The sequence below is a fragment of the Thunnus albacares genome, chromosome 3 (assembly GCF_914725855.1).
Source record: "Thunnus albacares chromosome 3, fThuAlb1.1, whole genome shotgun sequence".
Taxonomy (NCBI): domain Eukaryota; kingdom Metazoa; phylum Chordata; class Actinopteri; order Scombriformes; family Scombridae; genus Thunnus; species Thunnus albacares.
In genome coordinates, this window is record NC_058108.1 from 21,462,687 (window position 1) to 21,481,870 (window position 19,184).

General features: G+C 39.7%; 2 protein-coding genes and 1 long non-coding RNA gene across 8 annotated transcripts; 1 reads left to right on the plus strand and 2 right to left on the minus strand.

The window, feature by feature from the left end:
• Window positions 1-2,168: 2,168 nt before the first annotated feature.
• LOC122979473 lies at window positions 2,169-5,760 on the minus strand. The gene is made up of 2 exons (XR_006402871.1): window positions 3,111-5,760; window positions 2,169-2,377 (listed from the first exon to the last, which is right to left on the minus strand). It is a non-coding gene; the product is annotated as an uncharacterized LOC122979473 (long non-coding RNA).
• Window positions 2,915-7,221, plus strand: cisd2 (CDGSH iron sulfur domain 2). Its single transcript, XM_044346955.1, has 3 exons — window positions 2,915-3,162; window positions 5,769-5,983; window positions 6,197-7,221. Exons 1-3 carry the CDS (start codon window positions 3,060-3,062, stop codon window positions 6,284-6,286), a joined length of 408 nt encoding a protein of 135 aa, XP_044202890.1. The 5' UTR covers window positions 2,915-3,059; the 3' UTR covers window positions 6,287-7,221.
• Window positions 7,222-8,115: 894 nt separating this feature from the next.
• On the minus strand, window positions 8,116-19,135 carry si:dkey-162b23.4 (sodium/hydrogen exchanger 9B2). Of its 6 annotated transcripts, none has more exons than XM_044346949.1 (13): window positions 18,967-19,135; window positions 17,432-17,603; window positions 16,490-16,691; window positions 15,960-16,130; window positions 14,278-14,420; window positions 13,829-13,956; window positions 12,587-12,762; window positions 12,062-12,168; window positions 11,388-11,537; window positions 11,027-11,135; window positions 10,020-10,156; window positions 9,461-9,683; window positions 8,116-9,145 (listed from the first exon to the last, which is right to left on the minus strand). In XM_044346949.1, exons 2-13 carry the CDS (start codon window positions 17,564-17,566, stop codon window positions 9,084-9,086), a joined length of 1,743 nt encoding a protein of 580 aa, XP_044202884.1. In that variant the 5' UTR covers window positions 17,567-17,603; window positions 18,967-19,135; the 3' UTR covers window positions 8,116-9,083. The 6 variants fall into 6 exon arrangements, with proteins under 6 accessions (XP_044202884.1, XP_044202880.1, XP_044202885.1 ...); XM_044346945.1 differs by having other exon boundaries at window positions 17,432-17,704; window positions 18,967-19,134; XM_044346950.1 differs by lacking the exon at window positions 18,967-19,135 and adding an exon at window positions 18,340-18,922.
• Between the last annotated feature and the right edge of the window lie 49 nt (window positions 19,136-19,184).

Consider the following 19,184-nt stretch of genomic DNA (forward strand, 5'->3'; position numbering starts at 1 on the left):
GACATGAATGCCTTTTGTTGACTTTTCCAGCAAATGACATATGACAAATCAAGGTACTTCATCACACTGATGCAAAAATCTACTTGGTGATTTGCAACATTGCCCACAATAACCTCATATAACCACAAGTGACAAAGTAAAAACTAACGTGACATGGCAAAATCTCTGAAGCTTGACAAATATATATAATATGAATATATTGTCATATAGCCCAACTCTGATGGGACTGAGACACGTGGGACTTCCAATTGATATGTAATTCACACTGTGATCTGAGGGCCATGACTGAGATGAATGAGAAATATGATTTATTTCCACATACAAGCAGCTATATGTAGCCTGCTGCATTTGCAGATCTGTGAATGTTTACCATTAAAAAAAATCCCCAATAAAAATTGATAATTGTGTCAAAAAGGCCAAACAAGATGCTCCACAATTATGCTGTCTTTGGGTACTCCTCAAGATTGCAAAAATTATGGAACATTACCAGATGAAAATGCCAGTGAAACAAAACTTTAATGTGAATAAAAATGTTTTAGAGATTTTAGAGAAGTAACTTTAAATGTTGGAAATTTTGTCAACAATCAGTGGTAAAAGGACCAAAGATTACAGCATATCCTATTATATGAATATGACTGTGTTACATTTTGTTCATAAATTCCATTAAGACATAAAATATACGTGTGCATATTTAATTTCTTTTAAACTACAATGTCACAAACTGATTTTGTCACAGTATCCAGCATTTTGTCAATTGTTTATTATCTTATTTCAAAAGTCAGAAGCTGAAGTTTACGAGGAAAACCTCCTCCTTCATGCTGAATTCAAATTGTCCAATCAGGAACCACCACGTCTTCTAAAACTGATTGGTTACATTCTCCACCGTCACAGGTTGTTGTTACGCCATATGGAAAAGAAGTCGAAATTTAGACCATATTCATAGGCAACTGCAGCAGGCATTGGATAAAGAATTGACATGGGCAAAGCAATAGGGTTTTAAAATTTTTTTTTAAAAAAAGATTTTAAAATTTGCCAAGTCAAAGTATGTGGTCTTTGGTTTTAAGCAAAGCATCACAGCAGGACTTCAAGCTATATAAAACTCCCATTGAAAGAGTTGAAACATTCAAATTTCTGGGCGAGTGGATTGAGGAGTGAATGACATAGAGGATACATGTAGAGAAGAAAGATACAAAGTGTGAGAAAGTCATTAATGTCATATGATGTGTGGTAGGATCTGACTGGGGAGTGGATAAAGAAACATTAATGATGATATACAGGACAATCATAAGATCTGAAGCTGATTATTGTTGTATGGCATATGGGACAGCAGCACTGTTCTAAAGACGCTGTATGTGGTTAAGGCTAAAGCACTTAGTATATGTGGCGGGGCTTTTAGAACAACACCTATAAATGCACTTTTAATTGAAATGAGGGAAACCACATCAGAGCTGAGAAGGAGCTGAACTACTGGTCTGAGCTACAGAGCTATAGGTTCTTAATAACTGCTAAGTGTTTGTTGGGGGAGCATTGAGAACTTCAGGGAAAGGGTGGAAAAGTAAGGAGGGGGAGTCGAGTAAATTCCATGGGTGAGAGTATGGGAATGTGGGAGTGAGAGATTTGTTGATGGGCCCAGCAGTGTGCTGGTCACATATTCCACCATGGCCTTTACCAGAACCTGATGTAGACTTTTCCATATTAGACTGAATCAGGAAGAAGGATGCAGGACTTTAGTTGGTGACCATCTTAAAGAAAAACTGGCAGATTACATACAGATTTACACTGATGTCTCCAAAAATCTGAACAATGGAAAAGCTGCAATAGGAATGAGCATTCCTCAGTTACAGAGACATCATGGAAAGCAGATATAAAATCATGTGTTAGTCTTCACTACGGAGCTTGTGGCAATCTTGTGGTCACTTGGGTGGGTGGAGGAAGGAAAAATAATTATATTCTCGGATTCTACTGCAGCACTGATGGCACTGAAGGGTGGGAAAAGTGGGGCCAATAATCTAAAAGTAGAAATTTTGACTTTGTTAAGTCGAGTATCTAAGGTGGGGAACACTTTTTTTTGGGATGCTAGCTCACACGGGAGTACAGGGGAATGAAGAGGCTGATAAGACAACAAAAAGAGCCGTCAACAGTAGATCTGGAAGTACTGTGTGGGAAGGTTGAGTGTAAGAGTTTAATACAACAAGGAATAGCAAAGAATGGGAAAAGGGAAATAAGGTTTTTTTTTCAGTACAGCCAACATTGAAACACACATCAAATCCAAGAATGGGCAGGAGGCACAATGTGGTAATAACTAGGCTGAGACTGGGCCAGTGTGCGATGAATCATGGTCGACACTGGTTGGTAAGCATCCAGATGGAAAATGCATCTGTGGAGAGTCAGAAACTGTGAATCATGTTTTGATGTAATGCACCAACTATCACACAGAGAAAAGCTTCATGCAAGCAGAGCGGTTAGAAATTCTAGTTACAGATCATTCGATGTAATCAATACAATATTGTGAAACAACAAAAGCTGTTATTAGTTTTCTCCATCGCACTGGACTCTAATTAAGGATTAAAGTCATTCAAGAGTTCTACGAATGACCCGTGGAGGGCAGAAATACGTCTCTGCTGCGTCTAGTGTATCGCAAATTTCATCAGAAGAAGAAGAAGGTAGTTGTTACGTGTATTCACGAAAACAGCTGCGGTTTATTCCGCCCCCCCTCCAAACTTTCACAGGAGTTCATATTCCGGTGGCCATAGTTTTTTTTCTAGTATGGCGAAGTCACGACCCGCCCTACCCTCCCTCTGATTGGCTTAGCCTGATATTCTGAACCTAACTCTAACCAATACCATTCCTCATACGTAAACCTAACCAATCCAACCGATGAAAGCAACAAGTACTAGCCAATCAGAGGTAGAGTAGGGCGGGTTATGACTTCACCGTCCTAGGAAAAAAAAATGGCGTACCGGTGACAGGCTGCGCTCAGAAATGAGCGCAATGACATGAACGAAGCACAGGAACTATTCAAGTCAAACACAAAACCTGCCCTTTTGAGCTAATTCAAGATGGTTTTAGAAACTATTTCTAAGATAATAAAAGTCCAACTTCCAGCTTACCTCAAGAGGCTTCCGCTTCCGGAGACGATTGGTGGATTTGCACGATTAACAGGTAAAGGAACAGCGGCTGTGTTGCACTTCTGACTGTCCTGTGAGATGACTTTTTGAACTCATCGGGGGGACAGTTTTTCCAGCATACGGCTCTTTACCGCCAGTTAGCAAAAAAACGACAATTCAGTCATATGTGTACAGTGAATGTTTGTGTCTGTGTTGTGTCCACAAGTGCTGCTCGGCTCACACTAACTCTTCTGTCGTCGTTTAGTTAGTTGTGTAGTCTTGTGCCGCACTGTCAACTAATTAATGACCTTAAGGTGTTACATGCTAAAAAGCAATTATCTCCGCAGAGAGAGAGAGAAGAGAGAGAGAGAGAGAAAATATGCTGACACAGTTTTGACCTTAACCATTAAGTGTGTGCGCCTACAGAAGTTACAGCCTGTCCTCTGCTCTGTAAACGAATATCCTGCTAATCAGAACAATTTTGAAATATGATACAGTTTGCCTCTAGCATAGCATGTAACCAGTTCAGTCTGTCATCTCATGTAAATGATGCACAGAAATGATATTTAGGCGTAGACTTAGAGGGTAAACACAGTCTCAACTCACAGACTGCTTCAAGATCATTGTGTCTCAGGCTCTTCTGCTCTGTGACACCTTGTTAGTTTCCCAATATTCTCATGATCGCCTTAGCAAATTAGAGAATTTCCCAAATCAGTCAAAGTGTGACATTTGTTTTCAGGTGCAAAGATTATTTTGAATACATCAAACAAATATTAATACATCAATTGCTGGGGATGTGCCCATTTAATTCAGCATTGAGCGGATTGGGAACTGGCCATAACACGACCAAAATCGCATACATACTGTGTCTCGATCAGTCTTGTGATAAAATGTGGTGTTTCCGCTGTCATTTACATTCATTCAGTCATGATGTGCCATTTTGCTTTTAGTGCAACAGAAGTCAATGGCCTCATGTTACGCTGCATTAAAATAATTCCACACAGGGAGATACACAGAATTTGCATCAGAAAAACATCGAGCACTGGCACTGGATTAGCAGATAATCTTCTATATTGTTGTATCTATCAAGAGAAAAAAAGTTGGTGCTTTCATATCAGTTTCAGAAATCTTCTGTAACTCTGTTTGCATGTTATTTGATCCAGACCCAAGGCTGAGGAACTGTACTTTCGATTAACATCTACTTGAACCACACCATGAACTGTTCATGTCTTATCACACTCTGTCGCCTCGGTTGAACTGTGAACACAGAGGCTGGGTAATTAACTTATTTGCAAGTCTTCAAACAAACAAACAGTCAAGCGCACACTGAAAAAAACATACAAAAATGTTTTTACACAGCTTCTATTTGAGTACAGGTGCACAGTGTAAGTAAAGGACGGTTACAGTAGCCGTTCAGAAAACTGAAGTGAAAGTCCATCTTGACACCGATCAACCACTTCAACTTGACCTTTTTGCCAGCCCAGACGTTTGGAAGGTGTCGAATTTAGCCTAAAAATAGCCCAAAAAAACTCAAAAAGCTGAGCTAGGCCTGCATTGCTAAAATATGCTGGACTCAGCTGACTAATGCCTCTCTGAGAAGAAAACATAGATCAAACACATTGCATGCAAGATTTAGGGTTTGTGAAAGACTCTTAAGGTTTTTACTGTAAGTTAGATGTTGCCAGATGTTGCCTGAAGTTAAAACCTATTTCTGATGTTGTTTTCTGTCATAAGTGAGCGATTGAAACAGCCAGTGTAGATTAGAAGATGAAAGATTTATTAAGTTTTCCTATTGTCTAAATGTGATGGCTTGTCACCTCTTTTAAAACTCAGTATAATTCCTTTAAGAGATTAAAGATTAGTAATGTCCCTTTAGGGATCAAAATCCTTTTATTGAAAGCTTTGTAATTACTGTAAGAGTATCATCAAAAGTTCCAGGATCTGGGGGTATAACTCATAGTAAAATTACATAACTGTGCTTAATCCTCTCTTGTCTGTCTCTTCTCCATGTATGGAGGACTGAGGATGGGTATTCCCAAAGCACTTCTCTGGGCTCGGTGTGGCATTTCCCCTGGTAGCTGTTGGTGTGAGATGACACTCAGCAGTGATCAAGCATAATAATAGAGTACAAATGCAGGTCAGAGGTGAAGTAGCGTCCAGTGGATCATTTTATGATGGCCACATACAATAACATTCAACATTTCATAGCTTCATCGAATATATTTTCAAGAGAAAATATGTATTACGCCAAACAGATACAACCGCAGTACAGCCTGGAGCTATTTTCTGTCGTGCCAAACTGAGTTGATGGCAACCAAGTATGAATGCACTGCATGTTTTGGAAGTGATGCTTCTTTAAAAAAGAACATACAGTGTGCTTGAGCAAATAGATTTTTGTGTATCTATTTGATTGTCTTTTAAAAATCTGAAAGAACCAGCTGTTGTGTGGCTTGACTGAAGTCTGTCAGAGTGGTGCAGACCAGATACTTGTAAGCTTGTGAACTGAAGTATAGCAGCAGGCCAGTCAACAGAAATGCATTTTCCAATGCATGGAAAACACTTGTTTCAGGAGTTTACATTCTCTTTGCACCATGTATGCTCGTGCTCATTATAATTCTTCTATTTGTGATAATGCGTGATGTGTTTTTAACGTGTCTCTAGTGTCCGAGTGGCTGCGGTTGCTGCCTCTCCTGGGTATCTTGGCTTTGCTGGGCTATCTGACCATTCGCCCATTCCTGCCTAAGAAGAAGAAGCAGAGAGACAGCCTGATCAACCTGAAGATCCAGAAAGAGAACCCCAAAGTGGTCAATGAGATAGACATCGAGGACCTGAACAGTGCAAACGTGTGCTACTGTCGCTGTTGGCGCTCCAAAACTGTAAGTAGATTGCTTTGTATTAAAGTCGTTTGAGTGAAATGCATTATCCAGGTCTGGGACAGTTTAACCAGCAGAGCTATTTTTTTTAGATTCGATAAATTATACTTTATTATTGAAGTTGATCATTTTAAAACTCCCATGTATGTATTGTACTAAGAGGAACCGTTTCTGTATCTTACTGATCAGCTAATATTAAGTTGTTTCCTGTTTTAGTTTCCTGTTTGTGACAAGTCACACTTAAAGCACAATGAGCTGACTGGAGACAACGTGGGACCGCTCATACTCAAAAAGAAGATACTATAATCGACCACTGATGGGAGTTTTCCTCTCACCTCCCCAGTCTTTTGAGTTTTCATTTCTTAACCATTTTGTCTATTTTTTTTTTTTTTTAAAGTGTTGGTGAAATATGGGTCAGAAATGTGGAGACTTTATTTGAAGTGGTCCTAATTTGGTGACACACACGTAAAAATACAAATTTCTGCAAAAAGGGTTCTTGCAATGAGGAATGTTTTGCTTCTTATTTTGTTGTGCCCGTTGTTAACTGTTCAGTTGTCGTTGTTTGCAGTAGTTTACTGGCTAACAGAAGAGTCCTTTTATATTACTGTAAGTACAATTTTAGTCATGTCTCAGTCTTTTTAGAAACATTCACAAATTATTGGGACCACTTTGAGGAGAAAACTTGAAACATAATTGCAGTGACTTTATAATAGCTTTCAATGATCTAAACTCATCAGGGGCATTTTTCCCCCCAGTTAAATAGTTGAAGGTTATTAGTAGTAGTTGAATGAAATACTTAATACTTGTCCAACATGTAATCAGCAGTTTGTTTAAACATTTTGTACTGTATGCCTTCACTCTGTGGTATTATTTCTCCTTTCTCCTTTCTCTGTGTGCCAAACGTTAACATACTTTTCAGGATGTGAAATATTTCCTTATAAGTTATTGTGTGTATGGGAGGCTACTTATTATTCTTCACATGTATTTTGTTCACAGCCTTCAAATGATAGAATTTGAGTTTTACAATATTTTGTATTAAACTTCGTTGCCCTCAAGCATTTCAAACCACTGCACAGTTGAGTAATAACCTCACTGCCTTATTAAGGCTTCAGAGAGTAACTTCTGCATTGTACAACTTTTGCTCTGTACTTTACTTTCTAGCTTCTGTGTTGTCAGAATGGCTGTAAATAGTTGACTTAATTCATTAGCAATATTTTATACATAAATGGTTTATGCGGTCAGATCTGTATTTTCATGTCTGTGAATGACTGAGTGTTTATGAACTTTTGGAAGATGATGGTTTGAATATATTAATGCTGCTTTTTAGATGTAAAAAGGAATGAGGATGTTTTACTTGACAGTTTGGGCAAACATGTGAAGCTTCATTCCCTTCTTTCATCATTGCAACTGGGGAATTCTTCATGTTATCTTGAGTTGAAATATTTAAAGCGGTAACTGAGATGACACATCATTTTCAAATGTGTGTTTTACTCATTTACCAAGTAAAACCCTCTAGTTTTTGAGCCCACAGCCACGCTTGCAGCTCTGTATGGCTCAGGCTGTTCTAAGGCACAGCAACGCTATGTGGTAAATACTAGCATGTTAATATGCTAACATTTGATAACCAAATATTAGCATGGGAGAGACTAATGTCAGTTTTATTTAGTAAATTGACCTAATGGTGAGGCTAAAGGAAAAGGAGCACCAAAGTTATTATAGTTCATCCTGAGGGGAAACATGGATGTCAATACTTCATTTGGTGCCAATTCATCATATAGATGTTGAGATATTTGACAGAAAAAGTGAACTTTGACCTGCTGGTGACTCTAGAAGGAAAGTCAGTGAATCACCAAAGTCACTATGATTCATCCTTTAGGGACCATGAATATCTGTATAGAATTTCATGACAATCCACACAATAGTTGTTGGGATATTAAAGTCTGGACCAAAGTGGTGGACCGACCGACATCTCCATCCCTAGAGCCACACTACTAGCGTGGCTAAAAATCAAACTGTTTAGAAACCAAAACTTTCAGGGATAGTGACTTCAATTAAAGACATTACAAAACAAAATATGTTACATATTAACAATATTAACATATAACTACACCAAAAGAGAGACAATTCTTGGTACATTTTATCATGTAAAGAACTTTTATTATAAATAGTTTCTATTCATACACAGAACCTTTTAAATGAGGCAGTTTAAATACATTTAAACAAATCAGTAACATCTTTACACTGCATACTTCTGTAATAAAAAAAATTGAAAAACATGATGAAAAATTTACTCTTTCATAAACTAATAAAGGTTGGGTGTACATGTTTGAATATGGACATGATCATTGCTGAGCAATGAAAACTGAGACAATAGTGAATGTCTTGTAGGATTTTTAGCAGCTTTGAGTATAAACCAATGGAAAGTACTTTGAATTATTTATTCTCCGCAGTCTTTGTATACGCCAACCATTCTCATCAGCAAGACACACTGCTAATACATATTTTAATAAAACATCTCATACACAAATACATAGCTGTAAAAATATCGTAGTGACTGTGGAACGCCTAAAGACTTAAACGTATGTCAACCGGGTAGTCTAAAAATGATAAAACATTACTACTGTCAGTACATTCATTATTGTAACTCTCCAAAAGTAACTGCTTATAGCACAAAATACAGTATTACCACCTGTTCACGTCCAAATACAGTCAATTTTTACAGATTGGTAGTCATAAGAAGAAATGGGCAAATAATATGACCGGTAGGAACAATATCCACCTTTAGAAAAATGTAAACCATATTTATGCCTCACACTTTCATTTGGGAACAGAAACAAAACTCTTACACACTGTTCAAACAGCAGGATGATGCAGACACTCAGATGTAGGTCATTTGTTTGTAGCCTGAGGCCTGGAAACCACCAGAGGCTATAAATATAGAATGATTCATGTGTTCCTGCAGGATTGCAAACGGCAGGAGCTGACCGGTAGATAGACAAAGAGGGCCACTCAGTGGCTGAAGGAAAGTTCAAATATCCAAGGTATGAAAGCATATGGGAAGTCTCTTTAAATGTCCTCGCTTGCTGGATAAAGACAGGTGGTGTCAGAGTGTACTTTCATAGGTGACGGGAGTCTCATTGTCATCTTCGCCTCCTGCTGCAGTGCCTAGGGGGAGATAGAGAGGGGATGAGAGAGAAAGTAACAAGAGGAGTTTCAGTACGGTGGTTAATTCAACGTTCTTACACTGTAACAGCAACAACAATACCACTGTTGTGTGGATGTTAAAGACATAAAGGCCTTTGATGACAGGGTAAACAGCCAAACTAAAGCTATGCAAATCTTTGTGTGTGTGTGTATGGAAGCAGCTATTACAGCGGCGGAGTAGAGAAGAGCGTGTTCACTACTTCGACACAACTACGAGGCGAGGCTTTGCAGGTGTGCTGAGCTGAGTTGAAATGTTGAATGTAGGACTTTACCTACCTAAGAAAAAAGCTGATAAATTGGGTTTGACTCGCTCACCACAGGATGAGTTCTTCGGTTTCTGTAGCAGACGAGGTCCAGAGAGCCCTATGATAAGAGCTCCTACAGGGGCTGTGAGAAGGATGGCGAGCACAGCCACAGTCAGCACATCCATTCCGTACTTCTGCAGCTGCATGTCCTTCTTTGTCCTGGCCATGTCCAGAGCTGTGGAGCCTATAGCTGCCTGATGAGCAAAAGGACAGTTTACTCTATACTCGCTCACACAATGATATTTACCAACACTTGTTGTGAAAAATATATAAAATATACCTGATGCATGTCGGATAGACCGAAACGTTGTGATCTAATAAATATTTCAGCAGTAAGTGAGACAGAGTGCAGGTTCTTCTCATTGTTTTCAATTTACCAACACTTGAAATGAGGAAAATGTCTGAATGCATGTATTTTTAATTCAGATGTTCTCGAAGGAAAACACTCAGACCCTAAACTGAGCACAAAGTAAAACTACCTGAGAAAGGAGTATACTGCTGACAAATGTTTCAGCTTTGACATACTGTACCTGCACTGTGGCTTTGGGCATCCACGCTAGGGCTATGAATAGTTTCTCCTTCATGGTAAAGCCAGCACCCAACACACAAACAAAGGTGAACAGCATTCGAACCATCAGGGCAATGAGCAGAGAGGCTATACCCAGACCTAGACACACATAGACAAGAATAATAGAGATTATTATAGGGTATAAGGTTGGAAAAAACAGGTTCCTCATAATAAAATACATGTTTTCAACAAAGACTTGGGGCTCCATTTTCATAAAGTGGACAGAAGCACGATTTCAAGTACAGGGTCATGGCGTGAACACACGTGGGAGTGTTTAAGTAATTTTTACAACTTATTTGACCAAAAGTGCACGTACATCCCTGGCACAGCATAGCACCACCTTGAAAAAGGACTGGAGCAAGATTAAGTCATTTTTTTAATAGGAGAAACAGCACACAGTCTAGGTGAAATGAGGTTTTAATAATGACCAAACACATCTGCTTCTCTCATCTCTTTTAGCAGCATTTTAAATTGTACGGAGGAGAATTCAGGTAGATTTCTTGTTTCATTCTGTGTCCTTAAGGCAGAGTCTCCTTAGGCGCAAATATAAAGCATTCAAAATACACCTATCAGCACTCCAGATCTGCTTTCTAGACAAGATGATGCTCTGAATTCATGTCACAGTGAATTCATCGTGTGTTTTGTCAATAACAATATTTTACTAATAAGTTATTCGACAAGAAAAAGATGTGTAGCTGTAATTGTGTTAGGCCCCAATTAACAGCTACTTTTAGAGACCATGGAGACTATTATGCAAGTACAGCATATGAGTGCTAACACAGACTTGGATATTAATATTTACTCGACTCAGACAGAGACAGAACTCACCTAGGACCTCTCTTTTGGCTATGCAAATATATTTACATCCACACAGTCACATTTGAATCTCACAGTGATAACAGCCATCTCTCTGTGTGTTATTCTGAAGTGTTTGTGTGTGTGTGTGTGTGTGTGTGTGTGTGGTCTCACCAACTGTGTGTCCCTCCAACTGTGACACGCAAATCTCTGCTCCAATTAGTCCGAAGAGTAGTGGCTGAAACACGTCCCACGCCCACCCCACCACTTCCTCCACACGTTCCTTAAGACACACAGAAATGTTGAGTAAGGTTGTCTTTGACCTGCAGCAGTGTCGACAAATTATCACCGATGTACTTAGGAAGAACATACTGTACAAACTAGTAGTTTGATAGTACGCTTTAATAAATCATTATGTAATATACATTTCTGCCCAGTTAACATTGTCAAACGTCAGCTTCAAAGATGGATGACTGCAAACTGAAAGCTGAAAAATACACTGTTTGTATTACAGATATTGCATGCATGTTATTACCTTATCTTTACCCCAACCGACCCCAGCCAGGAATGCCAACACCAGGGTGCAGAGGCCTCCAGAGCCAGGGAACCCAGCCACACCACTGCCGAACACAGCAAAGACGGACAGGCCCAGCACCAAGAAGGATCGCTTCATCACTAAGTGTTTCTAAGAGAAAAAGACAGTCAGTGATTAAATACTGAATATTACAATATAAAGTTCAAAGTTCTTTATTGTTCATGCACACAAAGCATACATTACAATGTACAGTGGAATGCACTTAAGGCCCTCCTAGATTAGCTTATTACTGGAAAAATTAAAGAATAAAAGATAAAAATAGTAATAAAGATAAAATAATATACTTGTGACAATGTGTCAGCAGATATGTGGTACTTGATGACATTTTATACATAGTAATGGTTGATCTCTTCATTCATAGCAGAGGATTCCTTAACAAAACAAAAATGTCTCCTTTATTATACGTGTATATATTTTCTCACTTAGATGAATCCAAATTGCTCTCTTCAAAAGTCCTCAGAACTTTAAGTCAGAAGTGGAACACTTCACTGTCTTTTTTCAGACACCTCTCTTGGCTCTTCTCAAGTTGTTTCATACACAAGCTGTGCTGTCAAGCGGTGTAAGGATGAATAAGCAATGATGAAACCGTGATAATGCGGCAAGAGCATGCCTACCTGGTCAACACTAGGAAAGTATTGGATGAGGAAGCCGAGAAGAATCCCAACAACCAAACCACCGGCCACCTCCAGCACACCTCTCAGGAGGTTGTACCAAGTGGAACCTAGAAGTATCATCAGAGAAAATATACAAATAATGTAACGGAACTGAAAAAGATGTCTAGGCAATAATAACTTATGACAATGACATGATAGAAATGTCTCCAGCAGTATAAAGGCTTTTACATTGTGGCACAAATGGACTGTAGATTGGCACAAAAAAACGAAATGTTTCGAACATGCACACAGCACACTTACACCCTCTGCTGAGGCTCTTACAAACTACAGATGAAAGTCAGTTTTTCTATGTGCTTCTCAGTGTTGACCAACACTGCAGTATCCTGCACTGGATGTCACTCCCCTGAAGATAAGCTGGTGTTGTGTTTCAGTAGAAGAAAACTGCACTCAGCAGTTATTTTCCCTCCCCTCTCTCCACACACACACACACACACACACAAACAAACACATACATCCACAGGTTACCTGTGGCGAAGGCCATGCCCAAGCATGTGGTGAACCCAGTGATGGCAAGAATGTCGTCGAAGCTGCCTGCTGCCATCAGCAGGGTGGGGATGCCCTGCTCCAGGCCGTAACCGTCCTTCTGCAGCAGCAGCATGGAGGGAACCACCACTGCTGGAGACACAGCGCCAAGCACAAAGCTACAATGTGGGGGAGATGGATTGCTTATTGATTTACTAACTCCTGGAGAGATACAAATAAAGAGATGCCTTTGAAAAGCATCAGCCTTTGAATAAACAACAGGGGGGATTTCAGCAATATGACAAATACTTTAGACTGTAGCTGAGGTGAAATACTGGGTTTAAGTTTGATACATTATGATTCTCTAGCAATGGCTTGATCATTGCTGCTTATAGACCTTTACTGAACTGCAGTCATTGAGTCAATTTTTAAATTCTGAAATTTTCAGCAATTAAAATTCTGCTATGAATCTCAAAACAGAATGAATAGAAAATTCCTGTAGTATTGGATTATGATAAAAATTGACTTTTGAGTTGGGCAATGGGGGAAAATATTTGTTCAAGCCTCCATCCACCCTTCACTGATAAGCAACGTATTCAGAGGGGGTAACAGGCCATCAGTGAATAAGGCCCCGTATTGCACGTTGCATTGCAACTGCTGATGGCACATGAATGCTCAAGAGGCAAAAATACAAAAAGGTACTTATTTTGGAATTTACATTTAGCTTATCGTAGTTAGTTGATTCATTTGTCCTGTCGCTCAATCCTCACTCATCTATAAACTTTGGGTGAGTGGATAAGAAGTTGTAATGTGATCTAGTGATGCTTGGGGAGCAGAGTGCTTACTGTTCTCTGCTGTGTAGGTGCAGTGTGTTGTACATTATTAGCCTTCACATAAACTTGCTATCAAAGTGCATGTCTCATTTCTAATGCTTGACACTCTCACTCTGCTACTATCTGCTTCAGAAGAGTAAACCGCTCCTGTATGACAGAGCGCTGAACACTCTGCTCCCACAGCAGATAACAGAGATATGGACCAAATACAAAACAAGAGAAGGGAAATTAAAAATACATTATTTGACACTGAAAAGGTAAATATATAGTATTTGTTTCCTACGGACCCCACAAAAGGTCACGGTCAACATATTGTGAAGGAATGCAAATGTACTTCCAGGGGCTCTGTAGTTTCCAATGCTGTTAAATAGAAAATGTAGAGACAGAGAGGAAGAGTAAGTGTTGTATTTACCCGAGAATGAAGCCCCACACCCAGGGCAAGCCCAGGAGGAAGTGAGAGACCAGAGCTGTGGTGCAGGCCTCTATTATGCAGGGCCCCATTGCCACACGGACACACACGGATTTTAGTTTCCTGAGAGCCTGACGACACAGACACATACATCATTCAAGAGTTTCTAACAATTATGAATAGGCTTTAGTACAGACACAGAGAATATTAAGTGTAGAGGAGTAAAATAACTTAATGAATAGATTAAAACTGTGGAAAATTCACATAAAAAAGATAACATTGCTAAGGAATTTTAAGACATTACTTTGTGTTTTGGTAAGCTCTGATTAGCACTTGTCATTACTTTGGATATTTTGTAGATTAATTGATGATTTGAGTTAATGCTAGTGTATATCTCTCTAAACCTTTCTGAGCTCAGACACTAAACTTCAACAATGGAAAAAGTGGCACACCGAGGGGTCCAATCCCAGACCTGCTCTGGCCAGAATGACAGCCAAAGCAATGTTCCTCAGAGAGGCAGACCATCTGATTTGGATTTTCACCCCGTCTGTTACAACTGGGATGTTTCTCAGCAGGAAACCCATCAGAAGCATACCTGCAACAGAGCAGAGGGTGTGAGAGATGAAAGGTGATCCTTTTTACCATTCAATCCTGTTTATTCTTTAAGTGTGACTCTCACGCAGCTAAAGAACAAAGTTCATCTGTTGCTTTTTGAACTTAGTTTGTTTAAACTGGACACCTGAGATACCGAGGCTCAGTGTGGGACTGTGAACACTGTCTTATGATGATAATAATTCAAATATCAACAATATCCAAACCTACTCTAAAACTTCATCATTCATCTCACAGTTGCTCTGTTGAAAGCATGCAACATGGCTAAGAATATTACATTATAACACATAATTGATAACACTGACAGGATTCAAAATTTAAGAGATTTATGAATGTACAGGAAATGTCAAACAGTGGTGAAGAATAACAAGGGAAAGATAATAAGCAAATCTTTTTAAACTGTGGAGTGGTGACAGAGGACTTAACTATTATCCTTCAGACTGACCACAATCTTCAAAATTTTATAACACAGCAATCCTCTTGGTAGTCGGTGCCAAAAGATGTGTCAAAATACAGAACTAGACACTGAACTGGTAAACAAGGCTACACAGGAAAATGAAGTTTGGAGAGAAACAAACTCCAAGATCTATCTAGGTTGAACTTCAAACCATCTTTTGATGGTGTCTGCAAATGAGGAGTGGCTCCAGATTCTGAGATTTTTATCTTGTTCAGGGTGCAGTCGGAGGATTATGATTTCCAAATTCAAACACTTGGAATTAATTTGCACCATTCTCAGTTGCTCAAATAAGAAGACCTTTACACTATCTTCTGATCAATGAGGTGCTTTATCCCAAGCCAGAATTTATGATACAAATGATACTTTAGATTGCACTCCATCACTGGGGGCTTAATGAACCAGAGCCTGACAAAGACTAGTATGTTGTGTGTTTAATGTAGATAAATGTTAATATGAAACAGTCCTTTACCCCCAACATTACGGGTTACTTAACAAGAACACTGAAATGCATTTTAAAGCTAACTGGACCGTAATTATGTAGACTAACATACAACAAATACAAGCATAATGCAAAAGAACAAAATTGAGTCAGTGAACCAGCAGCGAATGTGCACTTGACTAAGAAAAGACTAACATGATTTGACAATCAGGAAGATTTGCCACTACACCCTTTTGACCCTGAGGTTGAATGAAAATTAGTAGATTAGTTTGTTAAATGATACCAAATGAACAAGTTAATTGCTTATAGATGTGTAATATTTATGAAACTAAGCTGCTGGGCAGGCACATCATCTGAACATCGTCCTGACGCTGGCTGAAATATCTGACTTGATATTGACTCACTACAACTGTGAGAACAATAGTGGGAAATAATGATTGCACAGTTGAGCCTTTATGTAATCTGTATAATTGCTCTGACAAGAAATATGGAACATTTCCCTTGTCAAACAAGCAAGAACACTTTAGTCGCTGAGATATAGCATCTTTATTACTAAATACTACCTTGGAGGAAGCATCTGTGTAACTAAATATGAAATGAAGGAGCACACAAATTCTCAGCCTTACCAAGGAGGGGTGGGAATGGTGGAAGTTTGGGCAAACGGATGAGAGCCACCAATTTGCCACCGAGGAGTGCGCAGAGGAAGAGCACTGTGATGCCAAACAGGTTTCCCCCTGGAAGACATTCGTCCTCTGTGATAGACCAAACCACTCCAAAGAGCACACCTGCCAAAAGGACTGGAGAGGACACAAGAGAATGACATTAGATTTATGGTATGTAACTGACAACAATTATGCAATCATGGAGTATTTCGTTGTGTTATAACTGCCATTTCTTCAAAAGAAATTTGAGAAAACAGTGCTTTTTACTGACAATCTCTGTGAATGTGTTTTTTAATGTGCACATAAATATTAAGTATTAATGTGTGTATTTATTATTTACAAAATTGCAGCATTTATCAGATTGTTCAAAGTATACAATAAACTGGTGTCAACTGCAGGTTTTTACCAACTTCAGGAGAAATAATGGGTTGACATCCATCAAATGTCCTGGGTAGGAACCCACTGAGCCACCAGGAGACCCCTCCTGTGCTTACCTTTGGTAACAAGAGAGGCCAGAAGGCCTCTTGGAGGACATGGGCAAAATCTGCGAAGCAAAGGGCAGCAGACAACTGGCGGGTCTGTGTTGGTGCCGGCATCCACCACAGGGTTGCGTGGAATAAAATAGGTGGTTTCCTCTGTGACATTTGGACTGGAGCAGCGCCGTACCACCACCTGGATCTGGTTCACATTCAGGTGCTGGGGAAGATATGCAAAAGAACCCGTTAAAAAAATATCTGGATCTTGCAGAAGTAGCTGGATAGTCAAAATAAAGGAGGCATCTTGTGTAAAACACTATATCTAAGATGTCACACTGACACAAATATGAATGAAGTGCTTATGAAAAGATTAGAAAACTAGTAGGCGTTCCTGTAGCGTATGAAATGCCAAGCCCTTAAGTGGCGTGCCCTATCGGTGTATTGACACAGAGGTACGTCACAACAGCAGATTACAGGCTATAGTTTCTTGTCAAATAATGGACAGAAGGCAGGAACTTGCCAAGAGACTGATAACTACAGTTCCCTGAAACCTCTCTCTGTCACTGCTCAGTTGTGTGCACTGACTCACCGTTCCGGCTTTACCTCTGGGTGCATTTCAATTAACTTTCACATTTCAATTACAGGAACAAATTATCTCACGCAAACAATTAATTTTAAATTAATTAAGACACTGAATTATTAGAACATGGTAGATTGATACAAGACAGAGATAGAGCCACAACATGGCAGTAACCACATAATTTATATGCAGCTTAAAAGTTCTTATCTAGTGAATATTAAAAAAAAAAAAAAAACAGCACATCTTTCTAACAAGAACCAATATTTGTAGTTACACTTATGAACAAACTTTTCAGTTTAGTCAGGGCAATAAAAACTGAATAAAACTATGTTACACCAGAGTGAATAGTGTATGAGATTATTATGAGTAAAATACTTTACCTCCACATGATTTGCTGCTGGCAAAGCAATTCTATCCAGCAACGGGCTGGGTGCTGGACTGGGTGCTGGACTAGGTGCTGGGCTGGGTGCAGGACTCGGCTCCGGCGTAGCAGGTTTGGGCTGGGTGTCCTCCATGGGAATTGACTACAGTAGTTCTGGTCCACTCACTTCTCTATCACAACACATCAAGCCAAGGGGTGGAGTTGGCCATTGAAGGGCAGTTCTTTCAACTCTGCGTCTGTGTGTCCGGTTCTTATGACAGGCTCCTATTTACTTGTTTTATCAGTAGAAAAATTATTGTTTACTTAATCATAGAGAACACTAGTATTGGCACAGTTGTGGAAATGACATGGCATGAAATAAGTTTAATCTCTCACACAGGCGTAACATACAGTGTTTTACGGTACCCAAAAGGGAGGGGTTTCAGCTTCACAAATGCTGGTCTGTCTAAGTGAGGGTCTGTGTGGCTCCTATGTACCCAGTGGTACATGGACATTACATGTCAACTTCAACCCAATCAAATGTAACAGTTATAATTGAGTAAGACTCTAATTTGCTTTAATTAACACAGTTAACGTTGCTAAAGCTTCGTTATAACGTTGGCATGTCATTTAAGCTAAACTTGCCACCGTTACTACAATGTTTTGACAGTAGTTCATGGTGACAGACGTTGGTTAATCCAATTGTGAACAGACCACACTAATCAATGCTTACAGCTCGACCATATGGCGCATCAAGCTAGCGTTAAGTTAGCTGAAGTAGGTTAACGTAACTAGATGCTATAGCAACTGGGCATCCCGCCATTGCAAACAACGAACATGTTCCACTGTACGTCCAGTTAGTAAATGTTTGAGGTTGGATAGTATTTGCATTTGAATGGGTCGATACACACGTGGAGCGGCACAGACCTCTCAAACCATAGTTAAAGAGGCAAATCCACGCCTCGTGATACAGCGTTTCGCTGGATCCATTATCGGACAAGAACATGCCACCTCACTGGCAACTAGCTCACTGACGCTTGTAACGACGTACTCCATCATACTACTTTAAAAACAGCCTGCCCTTTACATTTTATTAGCGTTGTCATGTAAACTAGTGGCTAAATTAGCGAGAGACAACGTCCGGATATCCGGCGAGGGTCTTGTGCCTTCAAGTTGAACTGCCGCTGATGAAGTCACTGTAACGTAAACGTATTAGCGTTACACCAGTGGCTAACGTTAAACGTCGACGTTCACCGCGACCGTCAAATTGACCCGGTGACCGACAACGTCTGAAAAAACAGCAACGCTCAGTTCGACTCTTTACTATGACACAATTAGGTATAATTTCGAGAATCTTGTCCGATATCGGATTCCTCGTCTCCCCAGTAGCTGGTGGTTCCCGTGTAACTTTACTTCCTACCAACAGCTGTCAGTGAACTCTAACGTTAAGTAACTCCCACTTCTAAAGCGTAGCAGTTAGCTACAGAGACAAGCCTTTCCTGGCGGGATTCCTCAAGTACATAACGTTATTAAAGAAAGAAAAAAAACGCTCACCTCATATCGTAAACATTGTCAAAAGCTTGTGAACTGTCAGTGGCAGCGTTTCAGGCAATCCTGAGGGAGATAGAGCAGCTGGGAAATGGGAATGAGGCGGATTAGTGATGGACAAGCAGGTGTATATACAGAGCAGCATGAGTGTTTGGTTGGGAGGGGGGACAGGCTGAATGAAGAAGTCACCCAGGAGTATTGGTAAAGACCATTGACTGTATTTA

Coding starts and splice junctions, on each gene's coding strand:
- cisd2 (XM_044346955.1), top strand. CDS start 3,060: ATGGTTTTAGAAACTATTTCTAAGATAATAAAAGTCCAACTTCCAGCT. Junction 3,163..5,768: donor TGGATTTGCACGATTAACAG/GTAAAGGAACAG, acceptor ACGTGTCTCTAG/TGTCCGAGTGGCTGCGGTTG. Junction 5,984..6,196: donor GCTGTTGGCGCTCCAAAACT/GTAAGTAGATTG, acceptor TTCCTGTTTTAG/TTTCCTGTTTGTGACAAGTC.
- si:dkey-162b23.4 (XM_044346949.1), bottom strand. CDS start 17,566: ATGGAGGACACCCAGCCCAAACCTGCTACGCCGGAGCCGAGTCCTGCA. Junction 16,131..16,489: donor GGCCTCTCTTGTTACCAAAG/GTAAGCACAGGA, acceptor TGTCCTCTCCAG/TCCTTTTGGCAGGTGTGCTC. Junction 12,169..12,586: donor GGGCATGGCCTTCGCCACAG/GTAACCTGTGGA, acceptor TGATACTTCTAG/GTTCCACTTGGTACAACCTC.